Raw genomic sequence first — 15,544 nt, forward strand, 5'->3', positions numbered from 1 at the left:
CCTGGCATCATGTTTCAGATAAGTGAGACTCAATGGGAAAGTGGTTCAATATTCTATCCACTTTATCACATTTATGGGGAGTCCTTTAAATGTGTCTGGGTAACTGATAAAAGCTGCCACTTTCTGAAACATATAGCCCTTTACTAACACAGCAGTACTGAATGACTGTTTAGTGAGTACTTATGTGATGAGGCACGTTAGCTCATTTAATTAATCCTTACGAAGTGGGGGGGAAATTCAAGGGGGAGATGAACCATGAGAGACTATGGACTCTGAGAAGCAAACTGAGGGTTCTAGAGGGCAGGGGAGTGGGGGCATGGGTTAGCCTGGTGACGGGTATTAAAGAGGGTACGTCCTGAATGGAGCACTGGGTGCTCCATATGCAAACAATGAATCATGGAACACTACATCAGAAACTAATGATGTAATGTATGGTGATTAACATAACATAATAAAAAAATAATTAATCCTCATGACTCCAGTAGGAGAGTATCTCAAAAGTTAAGGAAGGAAGATGTTTCAAGATGGAAGAAGTAAAGAACAGTATGGCAAGCTGTGTGCAAGTAGGTCGGTAAGATTGTATTGTATATTTGTTTTAACTTTTTCACCAAAATATAAACTATTTCATATACAGGGAAACCAAAGCTCATGTAGATTAACTAACTTTCCAAGATCACAAAAGTAAACAAGCCTACAAATCATGGTCTGTCTAATGTGGAAACCCATAGTTTTCTGTTATCTCATCGCTGGCTCCAGTATTATATTCTTTTTTATATAATACCTTTAAACCATAATAGAAAAGGGACAATATGAATAAATATCTAGTTATATCAAGTACCTAGCTCATCTGACATTTTAACTTCTTTTAATAACTGATCCACAGACATGTGACTTTCTAAAAATCTTTCTTTTTTAAAGATTTTATTTATTTTAGAGGGAGAGATAGAGAGCGAGTGAGCAAGCAGGGGGAGGGGCAGAGGGGCAGGAAGAGGGAGAGAATCTCAAGCAGACTCCATGCTGAGCATGGAACCAGACGTTGGGACTCAATCTCACCACCCTGAGATCATGACCTCAGCTGAAACCAAGAGTCGGATGCTTAACCAACTGAGCCACCCAGGCACCCCTCTAAGAATCTTTTCAATGATCCAGCTGCTTGTCCATCCACACTCTGGAACAATCACTTAAGAACGTCGGTGTTACAAGGCTCTCATTTCTTCTCCCCTGACTGTTGGCTCTGTGTCAAAACTTGGCACCTCATCAGAGTACAAGATCGCTAAGCTCTTCTCCTCAGTCCTGTGGAACAGCCTGTCAGCAGCAGCGGAGAGACCAAAACCTTTTTCATCCTCCTCCCCAGATGTTTTATCCTAAGGATACCAGAAGCCCCCTCCTCCACAAGACCATGCTTCCTCTGCCTGAGCTTTACCATTCAGATCAAATGTTTGAAAAGAGCTAAATGTACCATTTAATATAGCAATATCTGAAAAAATATTACAATAGCTCATGTGTTCCTTCATCCACTCATTCATTCAACTTCTATTTTTTTGACTGACTTCTATGTGCTAGGCCATGAATACACAGCAGTGAGCAAAAACAGTCACTGTTATTACAGAATTTAGTGGAGAATACATATATAGTTTAAATGACCATACAAATAAAGATTAAATTACAACCATAAAAACTAACAGAAGGAAAAGCAAAAGATGCTATTAGAAGATGCAGTAAGAAGTGAACCAATGAAAAGCTTCTCTACAGAAGTCACACTGGAGCTGAGATGTGAGGAGAAGCTGGCATTATTAACTAGGTGAAAGAGAACAAAAACATTTCAGGGAAAGGGAAAAAGCATGCACAAAAATCCTGTGGCAGAAAGGAGCATGGCACAGCAAGGAACTATAAAAAGGCTAATGTGTATGCAGAGCTTCTGCAGAATCACAGGATAGTGTGGTATCACAAGAGGTTGCAGAGGTCTTAGGTCTTATAGGATGCTGAACGTTTTGTTTATATTTCAGGACAAAGGAGAATTCATGGAAGGCTTTTAAGCCATAAATGTGAAATGATAAAATTTAGTTTTGAAAATAGATTTGGGCTTGAGAAATCTCTGGTTGCATTTCAGAAAACATTGGGAATGGGAGCCAACATACATAGGGGAAGAAAACTAAGAGATCATTACAGCACTAGAGGAGAAAGATGATTATTTGGACTAAGGTGAAAGTGGTGCAATGGATAGCAAATTGTAGGTGTTAAAGTTAATGAGATTTAGCAATGGACTGGATATGGTAGGCAAGAAAGAGGGAGATGTTCAGGTTGCCTCCTGTGTCTCTGGCTTGTACAATTGCATGGAGGTGCCATTAGCCAAACTAGGGAATAATAGAAGAGGATCAGTTTGGAGGGGAATATCCTAAGTTCTTCTGGTCGTGTTGAATTTGAGATGTCTTTGTGATCTCCAGGTGTAAACCTCAGGAAGGCATTCATGTATGGTTGGCACCCACGGATATATGGGTCTGTAGTCCCAGGAGAGGTAAAAATTAGAGATTCCAATTTGGGGACACATCGGGAGTACATAAAGCCATAGGCATGTTTCACTTCACTTGTAAAAGTTCTGTGATAGAACACTAAATGCGTTCAATTTTTAATGGCCAGGTCTAAGGAGATGAACTGGCAAAGGAGACAGAGAAACAACAACAGAAAAGGAAGAAGAAGATTGGGAGAATATGTCAGGAGGGAATCGGGAGTGTGTCTCAAGATGGAGGAAGTGGACAATGGTATTATATGCTGTTGTCAAGTAGGTCACTAAGATTGTATTGCTTAACAATATGTAACTGTTTGAGGAAAGGGGCTTTGTCTCCAACTTTATTGCCTACCTTTTTCCTCACTACTAACACCTAGCACAGTGCCTTGCTTAGAGAAAAAAACAATTTAAATGCATTTATAGAAAAAATGAATGAACACCTCTTGGTGAACTAGATAAAAGGAAAGACCCACATAGCATATATAATATAATGTAGCCAAAGGTAGCTTAATATATTTAGGGAGGGAAAATGTATATAAATCTAAAACAGGATTACACTGAGTAAAACTAAACAGAAACAAAAGCAGAGTAGAAAGAAATATCTACAGCTCAGAATAGACTGGCCACGAATCAAAACATCATGTTGTCATCATAAAAGAAAATGAGCAGCGTAAAATAAATGGGCTATTTACTCACACTGATTATGCTACTTGGCTTCAGTGTGCAGTTATGACCTACTTAGCAAAAGAAGACCGGAAAAAATATTACAAAATATTTAAAGAACCACAAGAAGATGAAAGTTTGGAAAATAATAAAAAAAAACACTATAATGCAACGGTATAATTGACTAAGATAGTATTCTTCCTTGAACATTTATATGAAAGCACAGTATGGTGTCATAGTATTAACCTTGAGATTAATATATCCTCCACATGCCTTAGTTTAATCTAGTATGAAACTGATTACCCTTTCTAAATCAACTCACATTGTTAGCCTATACCAATGCTGGGGATAATGAATACAGTACATTTTACTTACTGCTTTGAAAATACATTTATTTTCCCTAAAGCAAACTCTTCTAAACTCTATTCCAGGGGTTCTAGAAGAACATGAAAAATTCTATTTTTACCAATTTATATACTTCATAGGCTTTTGCTAGTAATCCTACAGACAAATTTATGGGTCATATAACTGTGTATTTAATTTAAGTCTTAATTTCATGTCTTCTTCCTTGCTCTGTTTCTTCCTTGTCATCTACTTTTAATTCATTATCTTAATATATTTAATACTTGTTAAAGGCCACATTAAATCCTTTCTAAAACAAGGCACAGGTATAAATAAATACGCAAGTAGGTGAATAAACTACTAAGATCCTTCATAATATTAGATATTTCAGTCATCTCTCTTCTCAACCTCACCTTTTCCAAAAAAGAAAAGCTTTATATATTTTTAGTTTGTCATTTTCCAACCCATGTATTTCTCTGAACAGTTCATTTTAGTTGCTAAAGTGAAGAATGGAGTTTTGAAGGACAATTTAGGGGTGACAAACACACAGAAATGACAGATATACGTGAGGAAAATGGATGGAGAGGTGGAGATTTTTAAGGTCACATGACAATGGACCAGGAATTCACATTGCAATGCTTCACAAATGCAAATCAATACCTTGAGTTATCTGAAATTACTTTTATTACTACCCTGGGTTCCTCTGACTCTACCACTGTTCTGAGAGTGTTAGATCTTAAGTCACATGATCATGTCTTTCTCAGCATATTCTATGGACCTGTCAGAGAATAATTATCAGAAAGTACTGCCCTCAGCATAGGGGAGCTCATCCTGTGCCTTGCATGAGAATTTAGAAAAGCAAAGAAGAGAACCAAAGGTTTTCCGGGAGAGAAAACTTAACAAAGGTCTGACGCTGCGAATAACAACAATAAAAGTGAAATGTATGGAGTAACTGTGTCTTAAGAGATAAGAAAGGAGACTAACAACTGGAGTAGAGAAGGCTGTTGAGTACTCCAGGTCATAAGCCAACCAGTGTGGGCCACACAGAAGCTACAACAGATTCTTGAGCAGAAGAGTGATATAATGAAAACAGTATTTGAAACACGTGACACATGGACTAGGGTTGTTGTAATAGGTTGGAGAGAAAGGATGGTTCTAAGAGAACTGTCAAGAAAGAATCAACTGAACATGATAATACAGAAGGAATAGGCAAAGCAGAGCTCAATGGACTCTGGTTGTTGTCAAGTCAAATGGACTAGGGTTGTTGTAATAGGTTGGAGAGACAGGATGGTTCTAAGAGAATTGTCGAGAAAGAATCAACTGAACATGATAATACGATAGGAACAGGCAAAGCAGAGCTCAATGTAGAAACTATCATCAAGATTCTACCCTGGAAATCTTTAAGAATGATGACACTCCTAATACAAAAAACACTATGCATGGGGGACAAAGGAAGAGCAGAAGGAAAGATCAGTTGAGGACATTAGAGTGGATTTCCAGTAATAACAGTAGGTCATTCGAAAATATGAGCAGCTGGACATACAATGTGGGGGTAAAGGTAAGTGCTCAGAACTGGAGATGCAAAGCTAGAAATCATCTGTCTCAAGATTAGAGGGTAAGCCACATGAACAAAAGAGCAATAAAAAATGGGGTTTCTTTTTGCTTTTAAAAAACTTTTATCTTAATATAGGTAGTCCCGACTTAACGATGGTTCTACTTATGATTTTTCAGCTTTATGATGGTGTGAAAGCGATATGCATTCAGTAGAAACCGCACCTCAAATTTTGAGATTTTGACCTTTTCCCAGGCTACGATATGCTGCTGTCCGATACTCTCACGATGCCGGGTGGGGGCAGCGAGCCGCAGCTCTGGCAGCCACGTGATCCCGAGGATAAACAACCCAAACCCTTACAACCACTCTGTACCCATACAGCCATTGTTATTCACTTTCAGTACAGTAATCAAGATATTACACGAGATATGCAGCACTTAATTATAAAGTAAGTTTTGTGTTACATGATTTTGCCCAACTCTAGGCTAATGGGAGTGTTTGGAGTACGTTTAAGGTAGGTGAGGCTAATAAGCTATGTATGGTAGGTTAGGTGCTTTAAATGCATTTTCCACTTAACAATATTTCAACTTATGATGATTTTATCAGGACGTAACCCCATTGCAAGTCCAGAAAGATCTGTAAAATTAAATTGTTGTCATTATATGAAATTCAGAAAATATGGAAATTGATACATAAAAAATTAAAATTGCTTGCAATCCTACCATACAAAGATAAAAACAATAAGCTCCCCAGCGTGTATATCCTCTCAATTTTGTTTTTCTAGACATACTTTTTTAATGCTATATGTAAAGCAGTATAGCGTAATTCAACACTTTCAATTGTGTCCCACTTTCCAAAAACCGTGCATCCCCTAGGAAACATGGGTCTCACATCCAGCAAGCTTGAGGAATCCATATACTAGATCCCTCCCTTGGAGATATACACTATAGATTAGTACGTAAGTACTAATACATTAGCACATAAAAAGAGACTTTACATAATAAATAACTGACCATCCTAGATTTTTTATGCACACCTGTTAATATCACTCTGACCATCTGCTCTCCTCTTGACAGGTGAAGGTGTAGTTGTCAGGGGCGAGAACTTTGGAAGCACACAAGCCAGCTTTAGAGTCTGCCTCCCAGCATGGTCCTCTTCAGAAAGTTGCCACCTACACATCACTTTACTCTCCATGAAAGAAGCACAGGAATAGGTGCCCCACACACTGGTGTGATATTTAAAAGAGAATGTACATGAAGCACCTAGAATGTGTGGTACACAGTTATCACTGGAAAAACTGGGCTGGTTTTGATGATGTCATAATGACTAATTGCAGCTTCCCTTTAACTATAAATCGTAATTATTTGTCATTTAAAATTTTTCTAAATCAACCCTTTTAATGACTCCACAGTAATGTATCATATGACTGTCCCATAATTGACTTGACTAATGCTATACTGTGGGACATTTATTTCCATGTTTTTCTTTCACAAATAATGTTTCAATGGATAGCCTTCCATACAAAGCTTCATCAGCCACTCTGATGAATTCCTTAGGACCAATTCCTAGAAATGAAATTTCTGGATAAAGAGGAATAAATAGTTTTAAGGTTTTTGACACAGCTTCCTAAACTCTCCTCTGGAAAGCTTGTACCAAACTTCATTTCTACTATGGGCTGAGGAGTGACTCCCATGTTCTTATGTTTGTGTTAGGATAATGGTGGAGATGGATTACTACACCGAAGCAGAAAGAAAGAAAAGTCTTATTTATGTTTGCTTTAGGTATAAAAGAAAGAAGTTAAATACAAGAAGTGGTTATGTGAAAGATAAACCCATTTCCATGCTACCTTTCCAGGCCTCTAGGTGGGCTGAATGAGCCTGAAGATGGAAACCTTACAGAGCAATGCCTGAATGGGGATAATCTTAATGGTTATAGATTAAGATGAAAGTATTAATACTAATAGATTAAAGCAACTCTGAAAACATGGAGACCAAATATGTTGAGAAGTTTGGGATACAGATTTTTTGTTTGTTTAATTCACACTGTAAAAGATTCAGTTGTTTAATTTCTTATTTTTGCAACAATGAGTATTAAAAAGTCAGCTATTTAATTCTGAATGCCATGAGACTATTTACATGCAAGCTGCTGGGTACTGAGATGACAGGGTATTGAGGGTATTCTGTTTCTAGGAATCAATCATAAGAAATTCATCAGAGATGGTGAAAATGTTTTATTTGTAAGTGAAGTAACAACAATACACTAAGGTCCTTGAAGGTAGGGTCTAGGTGTCACTGATCTCGGATTCCCCATTTCCTACATGGAGACAGCGACTTAGTAGGTAAACAAGATTTACTTGTTGTGTTTATGGAGATTCTGTGTAGAGGTTTACACAACCTCTATTTATGGGTAGGACTCCTGTTTCTCAAGAGTGAGAGACAGTCACTCAATTTAGAGAGTGAAATCACTGATAGTGTACTTCCAAGATGAATCAAGAATGTATGGGAATTAACAGTATCTCCTTCAGCTATACATGATGTATTTATTCACAGATACCAAGGAAAGGTACTTTCCAATGATATATTCAGCAAAGACTCAAACTGACATTCTATATAATGCCACAAAATGTCATCAGATTATTCTGCAAGTATATTTCATGCTTTAAATGATTTTTCTTATGCTTAAATGCCGTTAATTAAATAATAAAAGTGAAAGATCCTATTCATAATTTTTTAAAGTTTCTTCTCTCTCAACTTTTACCTAAGGCTCTAGTTTGTTCCATGAATTACCCAGTTTTGCTGTCTTTTTTTTTTAAATAATTAGTTGGAGAACTGTCAAATCCCCAGTCATAGATCAAGAAGGACGAAGTTTAAAATGACTAAGCAATTAGCTAAAATAGAACTAAATTCCAAAAATTCACATTTTCCATTACAACACTAAAGCTATAAGTTAGCGGAATGATTATCAAGTTTGTATACTGGAATCTTGAGCTAATAAAAAAGAGAAGTAATACTTTTTACTTACCTGCATAATATAAAAATTATAACTTCTTTTTGGGAGATGCATTTACCTCCATGGATAAAAGTTTCCATTGAACTTTAAAGGGATCAGAGAATTACACATAGTGAGGCATTTAGAGGTTCTCACCTGAGTAAAGAAGGGTAGAAATGTGATATGCAAGAAAACCAATGTAGCGGTTGCTTGAGAAATGGTTTTATGGAATCTGAAGCAGAATCATCTATGCCATGCTGAAAAGTCCTGGGGGAAATAAAAGAATTATTTCAGAATACACAGGAAACATTAACCATGAAGACCATCAAACTTTTTATTTTCACTGAGTATTTGAAGTTAATGATTTTTGTTTTTTTCTTCTGAGAGAGCACATGTGATTGGGGATAGGGCAGAGAGAGAATTTTAAGCAAACTCCACGTTCAGCACGGAGCCCCAGGCTTGATCTCATGACCCTGAAATCATGACCTGACTTGAAATCAAGAGTTGGATGCTTAACTGACAGAGCCACCCCCGGCACCCCTCGAAGTTCATGATTTTACACAAAATGGTATTGCACTAACTAGAATGGACAATGCACCAGTCCACTTGGGATCTATGTTAATAGGGAACTCAGAGGCCCCTATACTGAAACCCTTACACTTGGAAAAGTATGACAATACCATTATTAGGTAAAAACTACCATTATAAAATTTGTCAAAAATGAATGAATAAAGAATAGGACAGTGAATACCATTTATATCATCTCCTCAACCTGGGTCAAATAAATGTCAATATTTTGTCATATTTGCTTCATTACTGTAGAAATGTTTAGCATAAAGCTACCTCTCTTTATTCTTTAAAGTGATTTATAAATACTAAACAATTAATGAGAATTTATGATTAATTTTGTATGCTCCTAAGAGCCTACAGAGGGGTTATAAAGAAGAATTTAACTGTAAAATATACGACTATGATTTCAAAATTAGAACAATTTGGCCAGAATATCTGGTCTACAATTATCTTTGGAGAAGTGACTGTAACATTTTTCTAGGTTGGCCCAAATTCCACAATAAATCTTGAGGTAATAAGAAAGAATTTGCTACATAAAATCTTTAGTAGATAGTTTGGCTAATAAAATTTTTATCATAACAGGAGACTATATTTGTCTACATTGAGTTAAGAGTAACAACTGGGAACATTTTAGAAATGGAATTGTTTGAAGTGGTACTATCTCTCTCTGTATATAGTACAGGAGCAACAGCGTCTTTGAAATAATATGTAGAAGAGAATCCCATTTTGAAAACCCATTCTGATCTTTTCATTCCATATCCTGCTTCTTGTAGTATCACATTTTCCAAATGTGACCCGTCCTTCCTCAGTTTGTCTTGCCAAGCAGAACACCTACTAATGAAATATACTTCAATTTCTTAGACTTTTAATATATCTCTTCTTTGAAAGCCATTTTTTTCTTACTAAATTTCAGAAAGAACAAAATTTCTTAAATATGCCTCAAAATGAGGCTGTCATGTTTCCAATCCCTACATTCCACTGTGTGAACTAAGCAGAAGCCTGGGTCAGGATACTGCGATATGCTTTCATGCCAGCTTTCGTGCCAGCAATGGGGAATTGCTGAAGAGTTTATAGCATGGGAGTTATATCAGCTATTTTATATTTTAGAAAAATATATTGCACTTGTGCAACAGTGTGGAGAGATCTGGAGGGATCAAGGCTAGGGTAAGAGGGATAACGACATGATACTTCAGTAGAACAGACAGAAGAGGACAACATCCTAACTGAAGTAAGAAGCAAAGGAGAAATGGGTAGGAGGCAAATATATAAAACTTAAACATAAAATTAATAGAATTAACTCCCTAAAGACATGGGGTTGGAGATGGCACAAGGGAGAAGGTAGAAAGGAGAAGGGCTAAGGGTTGAGAGAAACCTGGGAGGACTCGCAGGTATTTTACTTAGGTTCAGGTGGGCTGAGGGAGCTGCAGGCATTTGAAGTACATCTAAAGAGAGACATCCAAAAGAAATTTGGATTTGCTGATGTAGCCTACATAAGAGATATCTGGGTGGAAGATATTAATGTGGAAGTCATAATGGCAAAACCATGGGGATGGGTGAATTCACCCAAAGAAAGAGCGTACGAGGAAAAGATGGTTAAGAACAGAGCTCTAGAACACACCGACATTTAAAGGGTGAGGCGAGAAAGAGAAGCACTCAAATGAAACCAAGGAGGAATAATTCAAGATGTAGGCAAAGAGCCAGGACAAAGTGATATGAGGGAAACCAAGGGAGGAGAAATGGCCAATAGTGATAAAAGCTGCAGAGAGGGTAACTGCACGGAGGGACAAAAATTGGAGTTGGCGACTGGATAGGCATGGATGACCTGGCCCATGCTGTTTGTTTAGCTGATGAGGGCAGTTGCGGTTCATGGAATGAATGACGGGTGTCAAAGTGGAGACAGTGAATACAAACTGTTTTAGAAGGGAAATACAATAATAGAGAAAGAAAAAAATTTAATATTTAAAAGACTACGGCCATGAAATAGGAGGTAGATGTGACCAAGAGCACAGGAAAAAGATCTACTTTGGCTGGAAAAAGAGACACATTGACTGTCAAAGGATTTAGAGGTGAGCAAGGATCAAGATAATTATTTAAAGTGGAAATGAGAGGTTAAAGTACATTCATGACGGTCTCGGTTTTCTCAGAAAGTACGGGACAAGGCCATCTGCTAACAAATAGTGGGATGGGGCAAAGTGGAAGGTTTGGCTAAAGTGGAGGAGGATGCTTTGGAGAGAAAGCCGCCCACTGGTAGGACAAAGAGCGGCATGATCAGAAGGTACAAAAGGCCAGCTAAGTGACTCTCACCAGCAGTGTTCCAAACTCTGGACAGACAGGCCAAAAGAGTGAGAGTAGGACGTGTACCAGCAAGGGACGTAGGAAGGGAGGGTGCTGGTATCATGTGAGAGGAGATGTAGCAAGGGGTCTGGCAAGAAAGGAGCTCTTAAAGGAAATCAGGCTGGCGAAAAAGGATGGGACAAGAGATGAGGGGCTTCATGAGAGAGCAGTAGAGACTGGCCCCGCCTAATTTGGCACATACTTCTGTGAGCCCTTTGCATAAAGTCCCATTTGTCCAGTTATCTGGGGGGGGGGGGCAGTTCATTTCTCCATGAATGAACACCTTAGCTAGAATGTATTCTCTGTCATGTTCAGCTGGCTCTCTAGACTGCTCTACCTCACAACCTTGTAATGTCTTCCCTGACCAGCCTAAGATATTTCTTGTCTCACCACCTCATCCCTCTTTATGCCCTTATTTTGCCTTGTTTCTTCTGAGGACTTAACCTACCTCTGATCCTTTCACATTTACTTTTTGCTGCCTGCTCCGCACCCAAGGGTAGGGTCACTGAAGACTATTCAGAGGCAGTGCGTGGGCATACACAGGAGCCCTGGAGCCAGAAAGACTAAGTTTTTAGCTTGGGTGGGCTCTTTACTGGATGTGTAATGTTGCTTGACAATTGCTTCAGCTTCAGTTTTCTCACTTGGAAAAATGAGAATAATAATAATAATCACCTCACATAGTCAGTGTGATGATTGACATCACGCATATAAAGGTCCTAGCAAAGTGCAGGCACGTAATAAGGGACCAGGATATGTAAGATCTTATCAGTATGATAACAACAGTTGCAAATACTTCTTAAGAAGGCCTACAACTATCTCATAGTCTAAATGGTTGCCTAATTACAGTTTCATCCTTGAGATTAGAAAAAATAATGGAGAATCTAGTAATAATGGGATAGTTATTTGGAATGGTGCCAAAATTTCTTAAGACTACAAACTACCAGCGATACAGTATTTCCCAGAACATTTCTGCCAGTACCGAAACTCTTTTATTCCACTCATGGTTTCTCAGTCATCCTGGTAATAGTAGGGTTATTTGGCTATAAGAAATGTTATGGCAGATGTTTATGGTCTCAGAGGGGGTGGGATCTGTATAAGCATTTAATTCCACAGCAAGATCCCAAATTAGTGTCATTATTCTGGAGAGTATAACAGGGTGAAAATTGGCCCACAAGCCTCACTGGGGGAATGAAATGATGAGCTGGCTATTAGATAACCTCTAATGATGTTTTGGTATACACTTAAAAGAGAGGACGTTCTAAATAATTCATAGTGGAGAATAAAATACAATCGTGAGAGCCACAGAATTATATTTTCCACAAGACATAAAAGAATTTTGATAGGGCAAATTTAAATACTCTCTTAAAAATAAGTAATTGTCCAGAGGTTGAAGCAGAATACATTTCCTCATATTTCCAAATTAGCAGACTGTAAAGATCGTTTTGCTTAAGGGGAGGAAAGTGGGATTTGGGGAAATTCCCCACCCTTCGTCCAGCCTCAGCTGCCCCTTGCCCTTTCCCTGTCACTAGCATCATGCAGGCTCTGTGCTCATCATGGCATGCCACTTGGGCCCTCTGCCCCAGATTCAGTCTCTTGTGGTTCTCTGATGTACAAGTATGTTGCCTTCCTTCCCTTCTTCATTAACAAAACTCATTGACTTTTTGAGCTTATGTAGCCAGCTGTTGCTAGAAAGAAATAAATCCAACGCACATCAAAAGTGAGAACAACTGATAAGCTAAAAAGAGCTAGCTGGGTTTTATGCTTTTCTTGTGCTGCCCTGCTTTTGGCTGCCCTCCCAGGAGAACAGTGTCTCATAATATGATGCTAAGGAACAAACCTCCAGGATGGAGTTGAAGCAGCCCAAGGATGTAAATTCCAAGCGGCAGAGGGGCCAGGCCAGATGCCTCACTCCTGTGTCTACCACGGAGCCTAAGCCGTTGGAGGTGCTCGATAAACTAGAGTACCAAGAGAAGACCACAACATCAGAAGAAGTAGAATTAGTGTGAAACTGAACTCCCGGGACAGTGCTGGAATGCTTGAGACAATGAGAACATGCAAGCCTTTCTGATCACAATTAACCATAAAGATGTACAGAGAACCAAGTTCAATCTACTTCACCATTTTAAACACAATTCTAAGTGATTGTTTTGCTTTCATAAGCCAGCATCGCCCCTGGGACTATAGGTAATTGCCTAAATGTCATTAAGTAAGAGAAATTAAGGTAAGACACTAAGAAATATGGCTCCCCACCTTTCTCCTGCCCCCTGGCTTGAGAGCATGATGAAAATAACTCTTTGAGGTTAGAAAATGATGATTTGAAGATAGAAAAGGACTGGCACAATGCTTGGACTAACTGTAGGTACATAACAGATGCTGGTTAAAAAAGAAGGAGAGAGAGAGAAAAGAATGAATAGAAGGTATTGTCCGACCTTCCTTAGTGGAAAGGAGGATGAATTTCAGGGGCCATCTGTGATGAGCAATCTTGGGTGGTACGCAGCCAAAGGGCAGACAGAGAACGGGACATATGGTGGTCAGGCCGAGCGAGACTTGATCTCAGAGGAGAGGGCAGGAAACAGCTAGTCAGAGATTCAGGGCACAAGCCTTCTCCAAAGGCAATGACTAGCCCTTCACCTGTGTTTTATATTATTAGAATCACATATAAGGCTGTTTGATTTTAGGTTTAAAAAAAATAGCTATTTTCCTCAAAAGCAATGTGTAGAGGAAGGGAACAAAAGGGAGTCATTTAATCTAAACAAAATGGCTAAAACAACTAACTTCACTTTCTGAATCATTTTACATTCTGCCAATTCTTTTTTACATTTTAATTATTTAAATCTTTATTTCTATTCAGTACATATTCATTTTTAAGAGCTTTATTAAGATATCTAATTCATATACCAAAATGTACTCATTTTAAGTTGACAACAAATGGTTTCCAGTATATTCAGAGTTGTGTAACCTTCACCACTATCTCATTTTATAACATTTTCATTACCCTCAAAAGAGATCCTGTACCCACTAGCAGGTACTACCCATTCTCTCTCCTCCCAGCCTCTGGCAACCACTAATCAATCTATTTTTTGTCCCTTATTACTTATTTTGAAAATTTCTAGTAAAGTGAACTGGACAATATGTACTCTCTTTTGTCTGGCTTTTTAAACTTAACATGATGCTTTTGACGTTCAGTCCTGAAGTGAGGTAGGTAGCAACTGTCAGCACTCCAAATTTTTTTTATGGCTGAATAATATTCCACTACATGGATACGCTACATTTTGTTTATCCATTCACCAGTTGATGGGCATTTGGGTTTTTTTCACTCTGTACTACTATTAAAATGCTGCTATGAACACTTGTATACAAATCTTTGTACTGACATACATTTTTACTTCTTTTAGGTCTATACCTAAGAGTAAAACTGCTGGGTCATAGGACCATATGCTCAATATTTTACATAAGCATACTCTATGCTTAATGTTTTGAGGAAATGCCTATTTTCAAAGCATGCCAGACGTTCTTGAAGTATGAAAAGTGAAATTTCAGTCCATGCTCTGCTTTGTGAGGGACAATGAAATATTTTAAAATAAATAAGTAAATAAACAGGCTAAGACCATAACCTCAAAATACCTAGTGTTGGTTTGAAACCAAACTATAAACACAGCATATTTTGAAATACCTTGGAATCTAGTTATTCAAAGCCATATTAGTGATACCAAGTGAACCTCAAGATAGGTCTGATGGTCAGTATTCGGGCCCATATCTGATGACTCCGGCCCTTGCCTGGTGGGTTGGCACTTGTACTGAAATTCATTCTTCCATGTTATTAAATGTTGTGACACTGGGGAGAGTGGGCATGTGTGTGTAAATAAATTTAATTTTAACATTAGAAATTTTATTAGACTTTACTTGATGGCAGGTATTTATCTTGCTCACTGCTGTAACCCTTGTGCTTAATCCCTGTACTTAATCAGAGAGGCTGGAGAGGCAACAACATTGATTGAATTGAAACTAAACTGCATTTACCTAAAATTCTAAGAAATTAAATTTTAATTCTTTGCATATAGAAACGAAAATTAATGTTCTACGCAAGCAAAACGCACCATCTGAAACCATGTTTGAGTATGTGGGTTAATGTGCACCGAGGATGCTTCCGAATGTGCACTTTAACTGCCTTGATGGAAGATCTACAAGCAATAGGCATTTTGGAAAATACATGGTGAATATTTTATGTTTCAGCAGGTCTCATTCCCTCGAGGACAAACTTAATGTACTCCTTTTATAAAATTCTAACAGAAATCTACAAAGGAGAGTTAAAAGAGAACACACATTTTTGCAAACAGGTTTCATTCTTCCTGAAAAGATTTTAAAATCATGTATGCCTGCCCTGGGATTTAGTGATCCTACACTAAACTCAGAAAGGAAAATACATTCAGTTCATCTGTCAGAACTACTTGGAAGAAAGGCAGTCACCTTCAAAAAAGGAATATCGCATGTAGTGACAAATGTCAGGTACAGTTTATAAAAAATTCAATACTATCAATATCTGATTGTTACTTTTCACCAATTCCTCAAAGCATACAGTTTAATTTTTT

General features: G+C 38.0%; 1 protein-coding gene across 1 annotated transcript in view; it reads right to left on the reverse strand.

The window, feature by feature from the left end:
* The window catches only part of KIAA0825 (KIAA0825 ortholog), a 358,837-nt gene that overhangs the window by 260,792 nt on the left and 82,501 nt on the right, over positions 1 to 15,544 (reverse strand). Inside the window, exon 11 of the mRNA XM_028089323.2 lies at positions 8,208 to 8,318. Within this exon, the coding sequence (XP_027945124.2) occupies positions 8,208 to 8,318 (111 nt within the window). The remainder of the gene's footprint in view (positions 1 to 8,207; positions 8,319 to 15,544) is intronic.

Source organism: Eumetopias jubatus, unplaced genomic scaffold (assembly GCF_037043125.1).
Source record: "Eumetopias jubatus isolate StellerSeaLion01/CBP00866 unplaced genomic scaffold, mEumJub1_p1.0 scaffold_5, whole genome shotgun sequence".
NCBI classification, from domain to species: domain Eukaryota; kingdom Metazoa; phylum Chordata; class Mammalia; order Carnivora; family Otariidae; genus Eumetopias; species Eumetopias jubatus.